At 43.0% G+C, this 19,266-nt stretch overlaps 1 protein-coding gene across 8 annotated transcripts; it reads left to right on the top strand.

Annotated features, from left to right (window-relative positions):
• Window positions 1–1,114: 1,114 nt before the first annotated feature.
• Window positions 1,115–14,427, top strand: LOC110505513. Of its 8 annotated transcripts, none has more exons than XM_036962952.1 (2): window positions 1,115–1,580; window positions 9,670–14,427. In XM_036962952.1, exon 2 carries the CDS (start codon window positions 11,439–11,441, stop codon window positions 13,014–13,016), a length of 1,578 nt encoding a protein of 525 aa, XP_036818847.1. In that variant the 5' UTR covers window positions 1,115–1,580; window positions 9,670–11,438; the 3' UTR covers window positions 13,017–14,427. The 8 variants fall into 8 exon arrangements, with proteins under 8 accessions (XP_036818847.1, XP_036818846.1, XP_036818849.1 ...); XM_036962951.1 differs by having other exon boundaries at window positions 9,656–14,427; XM_036962954.1 differs by having other exon boundaries at window positions 1,116–1,580.
• Window positions 14,428–19,266: the final 4,839 nt, after the last annotated feature.

The following is a 19,266-nucleotide window of genomic DNA, read 5'->3' as shown; positions in this document are numbered from 1 at the left end:
TAAACCATTTCAAATTCCTTATATTCAGCAAACCAGACGGCACAATTAAAAAAAAATGTATTGACGGATAACCAGGGGCATACTCCATACACTGAGACATATTTACAAATGAAGCATTTGTGTTTAGTGAGTCCGTCAGATCAGAGGCAGTAGGGATGACCAGGGATGTGCTCTTGATAAGTGTGTGAATTGGACCATTGTCCTGTCCAAATGTAACAATTACTTTTGGGTGTCAGGGAAAATGTATGGAGTAAAAAGTACATACTTTTTTTTCGGAATGTAGTAAAAGTAAAAGTTTGCAAAAATATAAATAGTAGAGTAAAGTACAGATACCCCAAAAATGACTTAAGTAAAAAATACTTTAAAGTACTACTTAAGTACTTTACACCACTGAAATCACATCCCTACCAAGGCTCAGGTGCCTGTGAGGATGGAGCATTCATCAACAGGATTCGTTGTAATGCCTCTGTGGAAAAATAATGCCTGTTTTTTCAAATTTCCTCTCCGCTTGCGTTGTGCAGTTGCTATTTAAATATATATATATTATTTAACCTTTATTTAACTAGGCAAGTCAGTTAAGAACAAATTCTTATTAACAATGACGGCCTACACCGGCCAAATCCATTGATAACCAAAGTAATAAACGCTACAAAGTCCACCTTCTTAACATGTAAAATGTCAGGATCCCTCTGTTGACATTGGACATCATCTTGTGTCTTTACTCTTACTATCATTACTTCTTCAACTACACTCTTGTCAATACTTCACCTGTGGGAGTAAAAAGAACACATGGGCACGTAGGGAGAATTGGATACACTAAAGCAAAAGGAGACACATAGCCTATTGACCTATTTGTGGGAATAAATAGAACACATAGGCACTTAGGGAGAATTGGATACACTAAGTAAGAGGAGACACATAGCCTATTGACCTATTGTGGGAGTAAATAGAACACATAGGCATTTAGGGAGAATTGGATACACTGAAAGGGGACACATAGATGGCTGACAAAAATACACACACATGAGAACCATAAGTTAAGTGCAGGGCCACCAATTCACTAAAAGGGGACACACAGATGGCTGACAAAAATACACACACATGAGAACCATAAGTTAAGTGCAGGGCCAAAGAACAGGCCTATAGAATAACCAGACGCATGCTATTTTTTTAGGACGAAGCAAGGATCCTGCCACCATTATAATCTAATTAAAATAAGATGTGGGCGTTATTGGGCGTGAACAAGCAGGAAGCCTGGACTGAAAGATAATGGTGGCAGATGGATAGGGGAAATATGTCTATTTACATATGGGATGGACGTATATGCTGTACGTGTATAAATATGAGGGCCAGGGCTCTGGGAAGCGGTGTGTGCTCCGCGGACCATCCTGGCTGGCAATACTCTTGTATTAAAAGCCTGATTGATTTCACAAGTTCTGGCATGCGTTATAATTGATTCAATTATCCACCACATACTTGGCGAGCTTTGCCAGGAGAGACGGGGTCCGGACGCTCTTGGCTGGTTGCGGGTTCTTTGGGGCAATCTGACGAAACAATGGTGGCCGCCCAACTATAACAAGGTAAGCAAGTTCTTACAGAATAGTTGAAATGTTTGGGTAGATTGCTTCAGAGATCCTGTATCAGCGGGGGGAGTGTCAAGTAGGTCTCTCTTTTAAATTTCCTAAAACTACAGATTAAAGAACTTTTGAAATTCAATAAAATTGCATTTGTGTGTAAACTTGGGAATTGTATAGCAAATACAAACGTGCATGCATGTCTGGTAGTAAATAGGCAGGGGCTGTGAACTTCGCTGGTGTTGGGTGTTTGGACGGAGGGCGCAGGCGATTGCTCTGGTCAGGCTGCTTGAGCGGACCTGTGTGTCTGGTTTAGTTGGGGGAGTTGTTCCGTCTGATTCAGTTTGGCCGGGCTCGACCGTTTCAGGACCTGTTTTGGAGTGTGCGTAAACACACCCCATTCAACCTGGGCGAGCGACCCGTGTCGGGTGCGTGATTCGGACTGCTCCCTCGGTGGGCCATTCATATAGGGGACTTTCGGGCGGCTTGTTTGGTGTGATTGTCGTGTGCTCTCTGGCTGAACGGCTGGGACTGGGCGCAGGGCTACAGCTTTCTGCTTATATGGTTAGAATATAAAAAATAGGTAAATAAATATTCGTGGCTACCGCTCTATAAAAGAGGTCTGAACGGACGAATATTTAGAAAGTAGAATAAAAAGTAGGTAAATAAATATTCGTGGCTACCGCTCTATAAAAGAGGTCTGAACGGACGAATATTTAGAAAACAGAATATAAAAAGTAGTGAAATAAATATTCGTGGCTACCGCTCTATAAAAGAGGTCTGAACGGACGAATATTTAGAAAACAGAATATAAAAAGCAGTGAAATAAATATTCGTGGCTACCGCTCTATAAAAGAGGTCTGAACGGACGAATATTTAGAAAGTAAAATAAAAAGCAGTGAAATAACTATTCGTGGCTACCGCTCTATAGAAGAGGTCTGTACGGACGAGTATTTAGAACGCAGGAAAAACGTTGGCCTGATCGTGCGACGTTCAACTGCAAAAAGAAATCCTGCGATTACAAAACGCTCCGTCTAGCTAAACGGGGGTTTATAAATCAGTAGGTCACGCCGCGATATTGTTCTAATTATTGGATAAAGATCAGTACGGGGTGGATGAATGGGATATGAAAACAAACTGATCCGATTAGACAGTTGTAGTATCGTATCGTAGAAATCCTATAATCTAGACTTATGTTGAGGAAGTGAAGTAAGTCAATAAAGACATTGTAGGTCGTTTTTAGGTAAAAACGAAGGGTATGTGTGAAAAATCCTACAGGATAATTTAGGCTCATGTGGAGGAAGTGTATTGAGTTTAGAAATAGACTGTGTTGGTTTCAGATAGGAATAAAAGGTTGAATGAATGAATGGAAATAAACGCATGAATGTGAAGAGTGATATGATGTAATTTTGTGTGAAGATAGAACTGTAGAGATAAGAACAGGTTGTGTGTACTTAGACAGAACGTCCAGAAGAGGGAGTGCGCAGCCTTTTTGTGACAGACTAGAAAGGTTGAATGTTTCTGACCGGCAAAAGTATTCCTCTATCACAGTAGACAGAATCATAGAGTGATTCTTATCATGACCTGAGTATTATTATTAGGTATAGGAAACAAAAGTAAGGATAAACAATAGATAGGTGTTGAAACTAGAAATTAATAAAATAATTTAAGAAGCATAACCCAAATAGTATAAAACGGATAGAATAGTGTGTAATATAAAAAAGAAAGCAGAATCACTAATAACTGAAATTATACTATGGCATTAGAAATAAGTTCAAGTCAAGTAGGATAAGGAGTAATGATTAAATAAAATCCAGGACACATGTATAACTCATGAACTGTGCAGACAGAGTAAGGAGGAAAAACAGATAATAGTCACTCTGTGTACACAGAGGCTAGGGTCTAAAAATAGCCTGAAGGGTAGCGGGGGGTGCTGAAAATAGTGAGAAGGAAAGGAAAGAAGAGAAGTCGGTCTCACTAATAAGTTGACCATAGGATCAAACGGCTAGGATTAAGAAAGAAATAAAAAGGTGGAGATAATATAAATAAAACATTAGGTATATTATCCTTAGAAATTGATTAAGAGCCATAATAACAGAACAACCAAACGAACAAAATGAATAAAACACCGGTAGAGATCCTAGGGGCAAGGCATCCACTGAGCAAAGAAGAAATAATGAGAACTTCCATGAAATGGGAGAAACGCACAAGAAAACTGACCACCAAATGGCCAGCGGAGGGAACATTGGATGTCTCTGTGTGTGAGGAAATGGAGACACTGATAAAGAACTACAAACCAAAGGACAAGAAACAAAAAAGAAGAGATAAACAGGAAAGAGAGAATGAAATACTAAAAATGTTCAAAGAAGAAGGAACTGGTTTGTTAAAAAGCATGAAAACAGCAAGAGAAATGCTGAAGAGAGATGACAAGGCAACGGAAGGAAAAGAGTGGGTAACTAAACCTCCACCTTATTCCAATGGGCAATTTCCAATGGTAACAGGACGGGTGGACATAAGCGGTGAGGTAGAACTAACAGAAAGGAGAGAGGGGGCTGTCTCACCTGGATCAACAGGGGCGCCCACTCACTCAACGGAGAGAAGAAAGAGAACGACTGAGAAAAATCCAAGCTCAGAGGAAGTCTTCAATTGTTATGAAGGCTTGAGAGAAACCCTGGCTGCAATGGAAATGGGAGAAAATGAAAAAACAGGACCGCTAACAATGGGGAAAATAAATGGAAAAAAAGTAGAATGCTTTAAGAAAGGTTTGGAGGCACTAGCAGACTACCACGCAAGACAGAGTCTCTGCAGTATGGGAGAGGAAGAAGAAGAGAGTGACCAACACTGTAGAGAGTATGAAATTCAAAAATCAAAGATACTGGAAGAATGCGAGGAGATAAGAGAAAAAATAAGAGCACAGCAACAGGAGAGAGATCAAAACTGGGCTTCACATGAGAGCATGAGAAATGAGCCTGCAACTCGTAGGAAGGCCTTAGGAAAAGAACCTGGTTACTATAAAGGCCGGCTTCCAATCCTAGTAAAAGGCACTCAGGGCCACTACACGCCGTGGGCTACGCAGGACCTGGAGGGGTTGGTTATCCGTCTGCCAGATCTGAATGAAGGAGCGGGTAAATGGATCAGAACCTTTGAAGAACATACTGTGGGGAAATTACTGGCGGTGGGCGACATAAGGGCACTACTGGCCAGGGTGACGAGCATGCGTACTATGGGAGAGATCATGCAGGACGGGGGCATCGATGGCGCAAATGGGGGAGTGATGAATGATGGATTACTGTTCAACAGATACAGACCAGCCATCTGGCGAGCCTTGAGGGAAGCATATCCCACAAAAGTGGATCCTAAAGCACTGAGGGGCGAAGCCATTGGAGCCACAGAAAACCCAGCCACCTACCTACATGGACAGTTGAAAAGGTGGAGGATGGAAACAGAACAAGACCCTGAGGGCAATGAACTGATGACAACTATGTTCCGAAATTCAATAATAGAAGCCATGCCCCAGCCGGTAAAAAGCAGGCTGGAGGATGTGGTGGGACTTACATCAAAACCCTACAGGGAATTCTGTGACCACGTGGTTCATGCGGTGGAAAAACACAGGAAGGATGAACAGAGACAGATGGAACAAGGAAAAGATATTCAGAGAAGGCTGACCCAATTGCAGTTGGATGAGCTAACCAACAGAGGGAAAAAGAAGGTCCAAGCAGCTGTCACGACCCCTGGGCCAGAGATGGGAACAATGACTGCTGTCTCCCCAGGAGAGCCACAGCTGTTCGGCCCTGGGCGGGCCCAAGTGTCCACTGCACCGCCAGTAGTAAATGTGTATACACAGCCCCCGAATTGGAATGGTGGGAAAAAACATCAGAAAAACGTACAATCTGATAAAAGCAAGGGAACTGTGGATTCTAGAGGGCCGCCTGGCACCTGTTGGGGTTGTAGGCAAACGGGACACAACAGGAGAGAATGCCCTACACACCCGTGGCAGGATCGGACTGGGGGAAATAGAAATAGCAGACCGCCACCGGCGAGTAGTGCTCCGACCCACGAACCAAATCCGAATGGGTGGAATCCAAACAATGACTGGCGAGGCGACCCTAACCAGCCCTCAGGCCCTGTGAACTCATGGTCGGGGCCTAACCAACCCTCAGGCCCTGTAAACTCATGGTCAGGGCCCAATCAACGCTACTAGGGATGCCCAGAGAATCCTAGGGGGGAGGGTCAGTTTCCAATATTAACAACAAAAGCTGACCAAGAACCTATACTGCAGGTTCAGATAGAAAACAGAGGCACACCCATGATGATAGATACTGGAGCCACTTACACATGTGTAAGTCCACACTATGCCTCTCATCTCCCCATGTCGGGCAAATATGCCAAAACAATAGGATTCTCGGGAAATACGCAGTTAATTCCAATGACCGCTCCAGTTCGTCTAACAGCTGACGGCAAATCTGCTACAATTCCAATTTTAGTGTCGGATCAAACACCAATTAATTTACTAGGTAGAGATGCACTATGTAAAATGGGTTTACAAATCAAATGTTCTCCGGATGGAGTGATACTTGAAAGAACAGGATTACAATTACCAGTGATAGGTGCAGAAGGGACGGCTAATGTGTATTGGCTAGGAGGCATTGAATCAGACGTAGACAGAACTATAAGGAAATGGGGTAAATTCATTCAGGCCCAAATACCTAAAGCAGTTAGAGCTAAATCTGAATATCATTGTACGATGCAATTTGACCCACACCAGGACCCATTATTAGAACAACTCTGGGTTATGGGGGCACATGGACAGAAAGCACCCATAATGTCACAGTATATTATCATTGGAAAACAAGGAGCTGCAATGAATGTGATGGACGGAGACGGGTCTGAATTTGTGCAGAAATGGTTCAATGTCTCAGACTCCGTCCCTCACATTACATTGTTGGTAAATCAGGGCTACACATCTAAAGATCTAGGACCAATGATGAGGGAAGTTAAGAAAAAGAAATGGGACAAAACAGACAATCCACTAATCTTTCATTCAAAGGATAAATCATTTATCAAAATAGTTACCACTACTATGTTGATTGGTGATCCAAGGGAGATAGAGGTTAGTGCAGGCCAGCAAGTGGTGCTAGGTGAAGGGCTAGGGTTAATCAGTGAACTTAGAGAAGAGATGGAGAAAATTATACCAACCAAGGTATGGTCGCAACACGACACAGATGTCGGGTTAGTCAAATCTGCTAGTCCCGTCTGTGTAAAGATAAAACCCGACGCCAAACTACCATGGAAAGCCCAGTATCCTATGAAGCCTGAGGCTGAAGAAGGAATAAGATCAACAATAGAAGGACTGATCAGGGCAGGTGTATTGATAGAGATGCCCAGCTGCTGCAATACACCTTTGTTACCTGTCCTTAAAGCCGATGGTAAAAGAAGGAGACTGGTCCATGATTTGAGAGCAGTAAATGACATAGCTCAGGATTGCCCTGCTGAAGTCCCAAACCCACACACACTGCTGACCAATGTTCCCCCGGATGCCAAATACTTCACGGTAATCGACCTATGTGGAGCGTTTTTTAGTATACCCCTGGCGGAGGAGTGCAGACATCTGTTTGCATTTAGATATGGGGGTAAAACTCTGTCTTACACGAGGACGCCACAAGGTTTTAAGCACAGTCCGCATTTGTTCAATCAAATATTGAGGGCTGATTTGGAGGAATTAATGTTAGATGGCACATTGATTCAATATGTGGACGACCTGTTGATCTGTGCCTCGACTTTGGAACAATGTCATTCTGACTCACTTAAAGTACTACAGCGACTAGCTGAGGGGGGACACAAAGTTTCTAGAACAAAACTACAGTACTGTCAACCTCAAGTTGAGTACTTAGGGAGAACAATAGCTCATGGGACTAAAGCCATAGCTCCAGGACAGTTAGAAGGTATCAGTAAAGCACCCCTGCCACAAACGGTAGCTCAAATGATGACCTTTTTGGGAATGACAGGGTTCAGCTCAGATTGGATAGAGGAGTATGTAGTCAAAACAGCTCCTCTGAGAGAAATAATGAAAGAAGCGGGACAGCTTAACCTCAGAGCAAAACTAGATTGGAATACTGATGCGTTAGTTGCTTTTGAAACACTCAAGAAAGAGATGCAGACAGCTCCAGCTTTAGCAACTCCCGATTACACCAAACCATTCTTGTTATATGTAGCAAACAGGTGTGACAACTATGCAGCAGCCGTTCTTATGCAAGAATCGTGTAGTGGTAGGAAGAAACAACCAATTGCCTATTATAGCTCTAAACTAGATCCGGTAGCCCAGGGATACCCACCGTGTTATCAAGGATTGGCAGCGTTGCATTACGCATATGACAAAGCGTCAACGATAACCATGGGGTACCCTGTGGTTATCAGCACTCATCATAAAATTGTGGAGTTAATAGAGCAGGGAAAGTTTGTGTTAACAAATGCAAGGACAATGGACTATATGAGCTTACTTACGTATCCAGATGTTCTCATTAAAAGATGCAGCACTGTGAATCCAGCGGAAAGGGTTCCGTTCGATTTCGAAGGAGAAGCACACGATTGTGTAGCCGAGGCTCTAACATTTACCAAATTGCGCCCTGACTTAGAATCTATTCCATTAATAGATCATGAGGGAGATAATCTGGAAAGTTACTTTGTAGATGGTTCTTGTTTTAAGGATTATACAGGTAATCATGCAGGGTTTGCGGTTGTCAAACACAAAGGGAAAACCTTTACTGAAGAAATACTTGAACATTGTCCTCAACCGTGCTCAGCACAGTTAGCTGAATTACAGGCTTTGACAGCAGCATGTGTACTAGGAAGGGGTAAAACAGTTAACATCTATACTGATTCCGCATACGCGCACGGTGTATGCCATTTGTTTGGTGCAGTATGGAAACAGAGAGGGTTTAAAAAGAGTGATGGAACTCCCATCCAACATCACGCACAAATTGTTAAGTTAATGACAGCATTAATGTATCCTCGGAAACTAGCAATAATCAAATGTCAAGCGCATAAAAAAGGTAATGATTTTGTCATTAGGGGCAATAATGCAGCTGATGAAGCGGCCAAAAAAGCATCTAAGTGTGTTGTCCCTATTCTCATTGCACCATTGATGGACATGGTTGCTATTGCACCAATCACATCTCCTGCTGAGCTAATTCAAATTCAGGCTCAGGCTGGAATCACTGAACAGACCACCTGGTTACAGAGGGGGGCTTCTGTAGACAGACATGGGATATGGAGAACACATGATGGTGCCATATTAGCCACCACCGCTCTCTTGACGCTACTTATCAATGATGCACATGATGTTGATCATTGTGCAAGGGGGGAGGTGATAAGAAAAATCAAAAAACAAGGTTTTTGGTCGCCATATCTACAGGCAACAGTAGATGAGATTTTGTCAAAATGTGAAATATGTGCAAAAAACAACATACGTAAAGGTATAACTACGCCGATAGGTCACATACCGGTTCCAGAAGGTCCGTTTAGACACATTGTGATGGACTATGTAGACATGATAAAACCTGTACGGGGTAAAAGGTACATGTTAGTCATCATAGACAGGTTCAGTAGATGGGTAGAAGCAATACCGTCGGCGGATCAGGGGTCAGGAACAGTGGTTAAATTCTTATCAACAGAAGTCATTCCCAGGTTTGGGATTCCATCCGAAATTAGCTCAGACAATGGATCAGCGTTTATACAAAAAGTTGTAAAAACGATAATACAGCAGCTAAGAATGAAACAAAGATTGGGGTGTGTCTATCATCCACAATCGCAGGGGATGGTGGAAAGGGTTAATGGGACCCTGAAAAACAAGATAACAAAGATCTGTAGATCTACAGGACTCAATTGGGTAGATGCGTTGCCGCTTGCACTAATGAGTTGTCGCATGGAAACTAACAGAAACACGCATCTCTCACCGCATGAAATGCTTACGGGTCGACCCATGCCAATACCAATGTTAGGAGGACTATACAAAGGTCCCTCTTTAGACATATTGCAGAGTGAGTTGAAATCGTATGTGATGTATCTAACCAAAATACACAAAGCCATATACTTACAGGAGAAAAAGACGGTGCCAGAGGCAGGTCCGGAAGGACCTCCCCCAGTGGTTCCAGGAGATCTGGTCTACGTTCGAGTGTTCCGGAGGAAGTGGGATCAGCCGAGGAGAGAAGGACCGTACGAGGTGGCAGCAGCCACAAACACGGCCGTCCAAGTGAAAGGAAGCAAGACGTGGTACCATCTAAACCACTGCACCCGAGTCCCAACGGAGAGAAGGATACAACCCTACAGAGATGAGGACGCAGAGGATGCTGATTCACCAGGCAGGAGCCCGGAGGGAGCAGGAGCAGCGGAAACGATCGAAGCACCAGAGAGGAATCAAGAAAAGGGCAGACCAGATACAAGCCAAGATACGAAAAGTGCGCCAACTAACGCACTCAGAAGAAGTATCAGGGGAAAAGAGACTGAAAAGAAAAGAGACAAACAACCAAAGCCTCTTCCAGCAGGGCCTGAAAGCCCGGAAATGGGGGGGGGTGACATGCCTGTTACTCCTGATAACATACCTGTTGGGGCAGACCTTGTTGACGGGAGCCCTCTACAGTGGGACCCCGAGGTATCACCTGAAGAATGGGAACATCTCTTCCCTGAAATGGACGCCTTCCCAGATGGAAGCCCAGCTCGGACTGAGGAGGGAACAACGGGCGGAGAAAGTGGAGGAGAAACCTCACCAGGAACAACAGGTGAAGAAAGTGGAGGAGAAACCTCACCAGGAACAACAGGTGAAGAAAGTGGAGGAGAAACCTCACCAGGAACAACAGGTGAAGAAAGCGGAGGAGAAGCCTCACCAAGAGCAGAAGGGGAGATCTTGCAAGGAAAAACGGTCCTGCAGGATGAAAGAAATGGGGATTTCCCCACGATTGACTTTTCAGCTCTTACCTGGTCTCCATAATGAACAATTGAAATTAGGAGCACAACAGAACAATGACCACGACAGAGCAAGAGCAATCGAGGACAAGATGAAGACAATGCACTCACACATGACCAAGATGAATGATAAAAACAGGAAGAGAAGAGAGGAACCGGTCGAACAAGGAGAAAAAACAGGACGTTTTGACAGGTTTAAATTTTCTGTTCCGCCCCAACTTCTAACTGAATCAGGGGAACAGAGAACAGTTTCGGTATGGAAGAAGAAACCACTACCAGAGGAGCCACTCTGTGGATGGACACATCATATGATAAAGGGAGAAGTTATATGGGACCCTAAAGGTTGTGACCTGATATTAACCAAATATGAGGAAGGCTGGGAGTTTATCATGAACAAGATAACACCAGCAGAAGGTGAAGAATTTGAAATTAAAATAGCAAGAACAGGACTGACCGAAGGAAACAGTTACAAACATGTCAAATTGGGTCCCACGCCAGCACCTGAGCAAGAACAGCTTGTAACAACCAAAGCGACGACGACAACGATAGCAGCGGCTGTAACAACCACGGTGGCGGCTGCTGTGACGACCACAGCAACTACCACCAAGATGACATCAACTGCCCTTGCCAAGCAGACCACGGTGACCATAAAGACACCTGTAACACCAGAACCAAAAGGATTCTTTAATGAGATTTGGAACTTTTTGACAAACTCTAATGACTTACCTCAAGACAAGAACAATGCAAAGATGACGGACATAGGTATATCAGACTCAGAACCATTCAAGGACACTATGCAGGAGGAAGAAGTGAAGAACGAATGGTACAAATGGGCTAAGTATACGGCAAACAAACACAGAATGGACAATTTGTATTTTGTGTAGTAAATCACCTTTGTCGGATCTCATGATAGTCCCTGAACCAGCGTCATTTAAAAACTGTGCAAATTGGAAGAATGATCATTGTACCAAGACGAAGTATTCTATTCCCTTGTGTGACATAGAATGTAGGATTGCTCAGGGGAGCACTAGAGGCAGAATCATGTTGAACGAGACTAGGTTGGGAAACAATGACTGTGCTGCGTATGACATTAAAACTGAATTAAATGGACTCAATTTAGACATAAGTACTGTGGTTAAAGGAAAATCTGAATGTTTTTACAGCTATAACACCGAAGGAATAAATGTCGGAAACACCACTGTAGAATGTGATACTATTTGGATACTAGAGACGGCAGGGGTTCGTAGAAGCACAGATAAAGGGTTGATTGTAAATAGAAAAGGAGTGTGTGGTACAATAACCCAGGTTGCGCCGTCCCTCACTATGCTGAAGAATCAGGATAGAGGTATTGCAGATAGTTTCTGGATGTGTGGGAAAAACAAACTAATGAATGTACTGCCAGATGGATGGATTGGTCTCTGTGCTTTAGTTAGAGCAATTCAACAGGTTACCATTATTAAATCACCTCATGACGACTATGTTAAATCTAGAGTTAAAAGGGCGTATGAGAAGGACCCTGAGGTATACCTTGATGCAATTGGACAACCTAGGGGAGTACCTCAGGAGTTCAAGGCAAGAGATGAAGTTAAATCTGGATTCGAATCAATATTTTTGTGGGTTACACCGAATAAGAACTTAGAGTGGATTAATTATATTTACTATAACCAGCAGAGATTCATTAACTATACTGACTCAGCTCTAACGGCGTTGGGGGAACAGGTACAGGCTACCAGCAAAATGACTTGGCAAAATAGACAGGCTCTCAATTGGCTTTTGGCGGAGAAGGGTGGAGTCTGTGTTATGTTTGGGGATGATTGTTGTACCTTTATTCCTAACAACACAGCGCCTAACGGATCCTTTGCACTTGCTATGACTAGACTTAAAGGGTTACGAACAGAGGTAAAGGCTAATGCTGGGTTTGATTCCCATGTTTGGGACTGGCTGGATCTAGCATTGGGTAAATGGGGAGCTATGTTTGCTAGGATGGCCATTATGCTGGACGGAGGATTAGTGGCTCTAGGTATCGTATTTTGTTGTGTTTTACCTTTGGTGAAATCACTTGTGATCCGAACAACGGTTAAACAGATGTCGATAGGTAGAGCTAACCTTCCTGTGGTAGTTGATCCTGTACCTGGAAGCCCAGGCCATTATACAGATAGATATGGACAAGCATGTAACGCAGCTGGTGGGCCTCTTGACTGCCCTTTTGGTAATCCTACCTGTCTGTTTGGAGTAGTCCCTGGAGGTGGTTATGCTTGCCATGGTTTTCGAAAAGATGGTCTACCTGTTTATGCTATATCCCCAGAGTCAGAAGAATGTCCACTGGTACATGTCCATGAAGCGTGTCATTTGGGCAATAATTGTAAGTGGTGCACTAAGTATAATGAGGAGGGTCATAATCATTACGGAGATCCTCTGTTTTGTGCAAAATGTCAAAGAGGAGATTGTGATATTTGTAGCAAAGAGGATTGTACTCCTATGTAAGGATTTCATATACCTATTTAGTTATGGCCGTGTATGTTCGTTTGTTTGGTTGTGATTTTTTTTTTTTTTTAAATAGGTATATCGATGAATATATCTGATTTCCTTTAATTCAAGTTAGTTTTGCCTTCTACAATTAAGTTATTTCAAAACATGTTAGGTAACAGAGGGTATCCGGTTACAAGTGTCTACGGACCATGTCCTTAATCTTCTAACAAAGGTTGGTATCATTGATAACACATTGTTAGAGAGGTGTCTGCGAGGGAGGATCATGATTGAAAACTTAATGTTAGAATGTTGTTGTGTCATTTTTCTTTTGGAACTGCATGTAGGCCTATTATTTTCTTATATTCAAGTATTATTTTATTATATTCAAGTACTATTGTTGTCTATTCCAGTAGTATTTTTATGGCTTCTTATATTCTTCTTATGTTTAGTCTTATTGTTTTATTTTTTGTATTTTTACACATAACTGAGACAACCTCAGGCAAGGCTATGTACCTACATGCTCATGCTTCACCATAATGTTACATGTATTTTTTCTTATTATTTCTTACCTAGTTAGATCTTTTACTCTTCTGCATAAATAAGAGATGTTTGGTCTAGTTGGGTTTTTGTTAATGTTTATTATTGGATCTTTTACTCTCAGTTTCATTTTCATGATTTGGAGATGTTTGGTCCAGGTTGTTTGAATGATTTCTTGTATTTTTATTTTTTGTGTGGGGCTAATTAGCCCCAGAGGAGGGATTTGTGGGAGTAAAAAGAACACATGGGCACGTAGGGAGAATTGGATACACTAAAGCAAAAGGAGACACATAGCCTATTGACCTATTTGTGGGAATAAATAGAACACATAGGCACTTAGGGAGAATTGGATACACTAAGTAAGAGGAGACACATAGCCTATTGACCTATTGTGGGAGTAAATAGAACACATAGGCATTTAGGGAGAATTGGATACACTGAAAGGGGACACATAGATGGCTGACAAAAATCCACACACATGAGAACCATAAGTTAAGTGCAGGGCCACCAATTCACTAAAAGGGGACACACAGATGGCTGACAAAAATACACACACATGAGAACCATAAGTTAAGTGCAGGGCCAAAGAACAGGCCTATAGAATAACCAGACGCATGCTATTTTTTTTAGGACGAAGCAAGGATCCTGCCACCATTATAATCTAATTAAAAGAAGATGTGGGCGTTATTGGGCGTGAACAAGCAGGAAGCCTGGACTGAAAGATAATGGTGGCAGATGGATAGGGGAAATATGTCTATTTACATATGGGATGGACGTATATGCTGTACGTGTATAAATATGAGGGCCAGGGCTCTGGGAAGCGGTGTGTGCTCCGCGGACCATCCTGGCTGGCAATACTCTTGTATTAAAAGCCTGATTGATTTCACAAGTTCTGGCATGCGTTATAATTGATTCAATTATCCACCACACACCCTAGCAGGACACTTCAGAAATTTGGGTGGATGTTCACCAACACAATTGCAGCATTTATGCTCAGCTGGCATATAATACTCCTCCCTTCTACATACACTTGACACATGATCAAATCATTTACATTTATCACACTGCATGGGTTTGGGCACAAAGGCTCTCACAGGGAATCTTATATAATCCAAATACACGTAAGAAGGGAGAGACTCTTCATCAAAAAAACAATAGAATGGATGGAGTGGTCTTCCGCACTCCATCTGGCATGCGGATCAGTCGTTGTTCACCAACCATTTGATCCCATTCTTCACGTATATCCTTTTCATTTACTTCTAGCACCACCCCAGAGATAACACCCATGATAGGCGCCCTGTTTGGAAGATCCACACACACAACACATTCCAATCCGACATCTTCTTGAGTCGCTCCTTCTGTTCCATAGAAACACAATTAACAAAATAAGCCCACTTCTCATTATTCTCATTATTCAACCCTCTGGCAGACCAGGGGGTTTGGTCAAGACGTTTACCAATATCAGACACGGACAAAGAAGGATTAGCTCAGTTTCAAGGGTGTTTATTTAAATAATAGATCAAAAAGAAAATGATGGGTCTCCCCAATGAGACCCTCTCTGGGATTCCGTCTTCTGGTATTCCAGGTCTGGCTGTATCCTGTCGGGCACAAAACTGAACTCCCTCTTCTTACCTCTGCAACCGTCAACCATACCATGGGAGTCCTTTCTTCCCCCATTCCTCCTGTGTGCTGCCCTTCTGGCAGCTTTATGGGCCTTGCACAGCTGGTGAGAAATCCGCCCTTGATTCATCACCAGCTCCCAATCAGCCCCAGTTGACTGGAGAGACGTCGAGACCTGGCACGTCCAGCAGATGGAGCCATCGCCTCGTGATGTATACTCCATCTGTTACCAGGCCTCGATGAGTCTCCCCTTGGTGGCTGATCTGCTGTACGCCACACACGTTACTTCTCTTATTTCCTTTTGCATTCACCACTATAATCCAACTAATCCTACACCTACAGTAAACCACCACCCCATTAACTCTTCTGCAGTAAAATCTCATACACCCAGGTACTTCTCTGCAGTTGCCACCTGTGGCTCTGTTGGGCTAAATTGCTGTCCCAGGATCCTACTAGATTCCGCATAGGGGGAGAGACACGAAAGCCCAGCTAGCCTCCTAGTTGGTTCGGCGGGTCTCAAATGGAGACCACTATTGAAAGTTTCCAGCACTGCAAGGGCGGTGTTTACTTTACTTTGTTCCGGGACAATGTGGTACACGCTGACTTTCAATGTAGCTTTGCTTGCTTGCAGAGGACTACAGTGGCTTGCGAAAGTATTCACCCCCCCCCTTTGCATTTTTCCTTTTTTATTGCCTTACAACCTGGAATTAAAATAGAGTTTTGGGCGGGTTTGTGTAACGTCCGTCGTTAAATGAAGACCAAGGTGCAGCGTGGTAGGCGTACATTTTCTTTAGTTTTAAATAAGACCAAAAAAATGAAAACTTGAGTGTGCATATCTATTCACCCCTCCAAAGTCAATACTTTGTAGAGCCACCTTTTGCAGAAATTACAGCTACACATCTCTTGAGGTATGTCTCTATAAGCTTGGCACATCTAGCCACTGGGATTTTTGCCCATTCTTCAAGGCAAAACTTCTCCGTCAAGTTGGATGGGTTCTGCTGGTGTACAGCAATCTTTAAGTCATACCACAGATTCTCAATTGGATTGAGGTCTGGGCTTTGACCAGGCCATTCCAAAACATTTAAATGTTTCCCCTTAAACCACTCGAGTGTTGCTTTAGCAGTATGCTTAGGGTCATTGTCCTGCTGGAAGGTGAACCAGGTTTCCCTCAAGCAGGTTTCCCTCAAGAATTTCCCCGTATTTAGTGCCATCCATCATTCCTTCCATTCTGACCAGTTTCCCAGTCCCTGCCGATGAAAAACATCCCCACAACATGATGCTGTCACCACCATGCTTCACTGTGGGTATGATGTTCTCGGGGTGATGACAAGTGTTGGGTTTGCACCAGACATAGCATTTTCCTTGATGGCCAAAAAGCTCAATTTTAGTCTCATCTGACCAGAGTACCTTCTTGCATATGTTTGGGGAGTCTCCCACATGCCTTTTGGCGAACACCAAATTAGTTTTCTTATTTTTTTCTTTAAGCAATAGCTTTTTTCTGGACACTCTTCCTTAAAGCCCAGCTCTGTGGAGTGTACAGCTTAAAGTGGTTCTATGGACAGAAGCTCCAATCTCTGCTGTGGAGCTTTGCAGCTCCTTCAGGGTTATCTTTGGTCTCTTCGTTGCCTCTCTGATTAATGCCCTCCTTGCCTGGTCCGTGAGTTTTGGTGGGCTGCCCTCTCTTGGCAGGTTTGTTGTGGTGCCATATTCTTTCCATTTTTTAATAATGGATTTAATGGTGCTCTGTGGGATGTTCAATGTTTCTGATATTTTTTGGTAAACCAACCCTGATCTGTACTTCTCCAAAAATCTCTCCCTGACCTGGACTCCATCACTTCTCTGATTACCTTCCCTATATATGTCACTCCCTTTGGTTCTTTCCCCAGGCGTTATTGTCTCTGTTTCCGTTTCATGGCTGTGTTCTGTTAGTGTTTCTTGTTTTGTATTATGTTACGTTTATTTTATTAAAACACTCACTCCCTGAACTTGCGTCCTGACTCCCAGCGCACATTGATACACAACCTACCAGGGTAGTTACAAACAGCACAGGAATGAAATCATCAATATGTATTGATCACATCTTTACTAATGCTGCAGAAATTTGCTTTAAAGCAGTATCCAAATCCATAGGATGTAGTGATCACAGTATAATAGCCATATCAGGAAAAACCAGTTCCAAAGGCTGGGCCTAATATAGTGTATAAGAGGTCATACAAGACGTTTTGTAGTGATTCATATGTTTTTTTAGTGATTCATATTTGCTGGTCTGTGGTGTGTAATGAGGAGCAACCAGAAGCTGCACTTGACACATTTGTGAAATAGCTTTTTCCAGTTACTAATAAGCACACACCCATTAAGAAAATGACTGTAAAAACTGTTAAATCCCCTTGGATTGATGAGAAATTGAAAAATTGTATGGTTGAGAGGGATGAGGCAAAAGGTATGGCAAATAGGTCTTGCCTCCCAACTGATGGCAAATTAAGAAATTGTGTGACTAAACTAAAGATCAGTTATATAAAGAATGATAGTAAAAAGCTTTGGGGCACCTTACATTACATTTTTGGGGGAAAAAAGCAAACTCGGCTCCATTCATTGAACGAGATGGCTTATTCATCACAAAGCCCACTGATATTTCCAACTACTTTAATTACTTTTTTATTTGCAAGATAAGCAAACTTAGAGATGACATGCCAGCAGCAAACGCTGACACTACAGTCGTGGCTAAAAGTTTTGAGAATTACACAAATATTAATTTCCACAAAGTCTGCTTCCACAGTTTGTATGATGGCAATTTGCATATACTCCAGAATGTTATGAAGAGTGATCAGATTAATTGCAATTAATTGCAAAGTCACTCTTTGCCATGCAAATGAACTGAATCCCCCAAAAACATTTCCACTGCATTTCAGCCCTGCCACAAAAGGACCAGCTGACATCATGTCAGTGATTCTCTCGTTAACACAGGTGTGAGTGTTGACGAGGACAAGGCTGGAGATCACAATGTCATGCTGATTGAGTTTGAATAACAGACTGGAAGCTTCAAAAGGAGGGTGATACCTGGAATCATTGTTCTTCCTCTGTCAACCATGGTTACCTGCAAGGAAACACGTGCCGTCATCATTGCTTTGCACAAAAAGGGCTTCACAGGCAAGGATATTGCTGCCAGTAAGATTGCACCTAAATCAATAATTTATCGGATCCTCAAGAACTTCAAGAGTGGTTCAATTGTTGTGAAGAAGGCTTCAGGGCACCCAAGAAAGTCCAGCAAGCGCCAGGACCGTCTCCTAAAGTTGATTCAGCTGCGGGATTGGGGCACCACCAGTACAGAGCTTGCGCAAGAATAGCAGCATGCAGGTGTGAGTGCATCTGCACGCACAGTGAGGTGAAGACTTTTGGAGGATGGCCTGGTGTCAAAAAAGGCAGCAAAGAAGCCACTTCTCTCCAGGAAAAACATCAGGGACAGACTGATATTCTGCAAAAGGTACATGGATTGGACTGCTGAGGACTGGGGTAAAGTCATTTTCTCTGATGAATCCCCTTTCCGATTGTTTGGGGCATCCGGAAAAAAGCTTGTCCGGAGAAGACAAGGTGAGCGCTACCATCAGTCCTGGCCATGCCAACAGTAAAGCATCCTGAGACCATTCATGTGTGGGGTTGCTTCTCAGCCAAGGGAGGGGGCTGACTCACAATTTTGCTTAAGAACACATCCATGAATAAAGAATGGTACCAACACATCCTCCGAAAGCAACTTCTCCCAACCATCCAGGAACAGTTTGGTGACAAACAATGCCTTTTCCAGCATGATGGAGCACCTTGCCATAAGGCAAAAGTGCTGCCACTAACTAAGTTTGCTCGGGGAACCTAACATAGATATTTGGGTCCATGACCAGGAAACTCCCCAGACCTTAATCCCATTGAGAACTTGTGGTCAATCCTCAAGAGGCGGGTGGACAAATAAAAACCCACAAATTCTGACAAACTCCAAACATTGATTATGCAAGAATGGGCTGCCATCAATCAGGATGTGGCCCAGAAGTTAATTGACAGCTTGCCAGGGTGGATTGCAGAGGTCTTGAAAAAGAAGGGTCAACACTGCAAATATTGACTC

This window comes from Oncorhynchus mykiss, chromosome 25 (genome assembly GCF_013265735.2).
Source record: "Oncorhynchus mykiss isolate Arlee chromosome 25, USDA_OmykA_1.1, whole genome shotgun sequence".
NCBI lineage: Eukaryota > Metazoa > Chordata > Actinopteri > Salmoniformes > Salmonidae > Oncorhynchus > Oncorhynchus mykiss.
The sequence above is the reverse complement of the archived record's forward strand: the minus strand, read 5'-3'. Positions and strand labels throughout refer to the sequence as shown.

Bases quoted from the DNA above. Each gene is read 5' to 3' on its own strand.
- LOC110505513 (XM_036962952.1), top strand. From the start codon at position 11,439: ATGATAGTCCCTGAACCAGCGTCATTTAAAAACTGTGCAAATTGGAAG.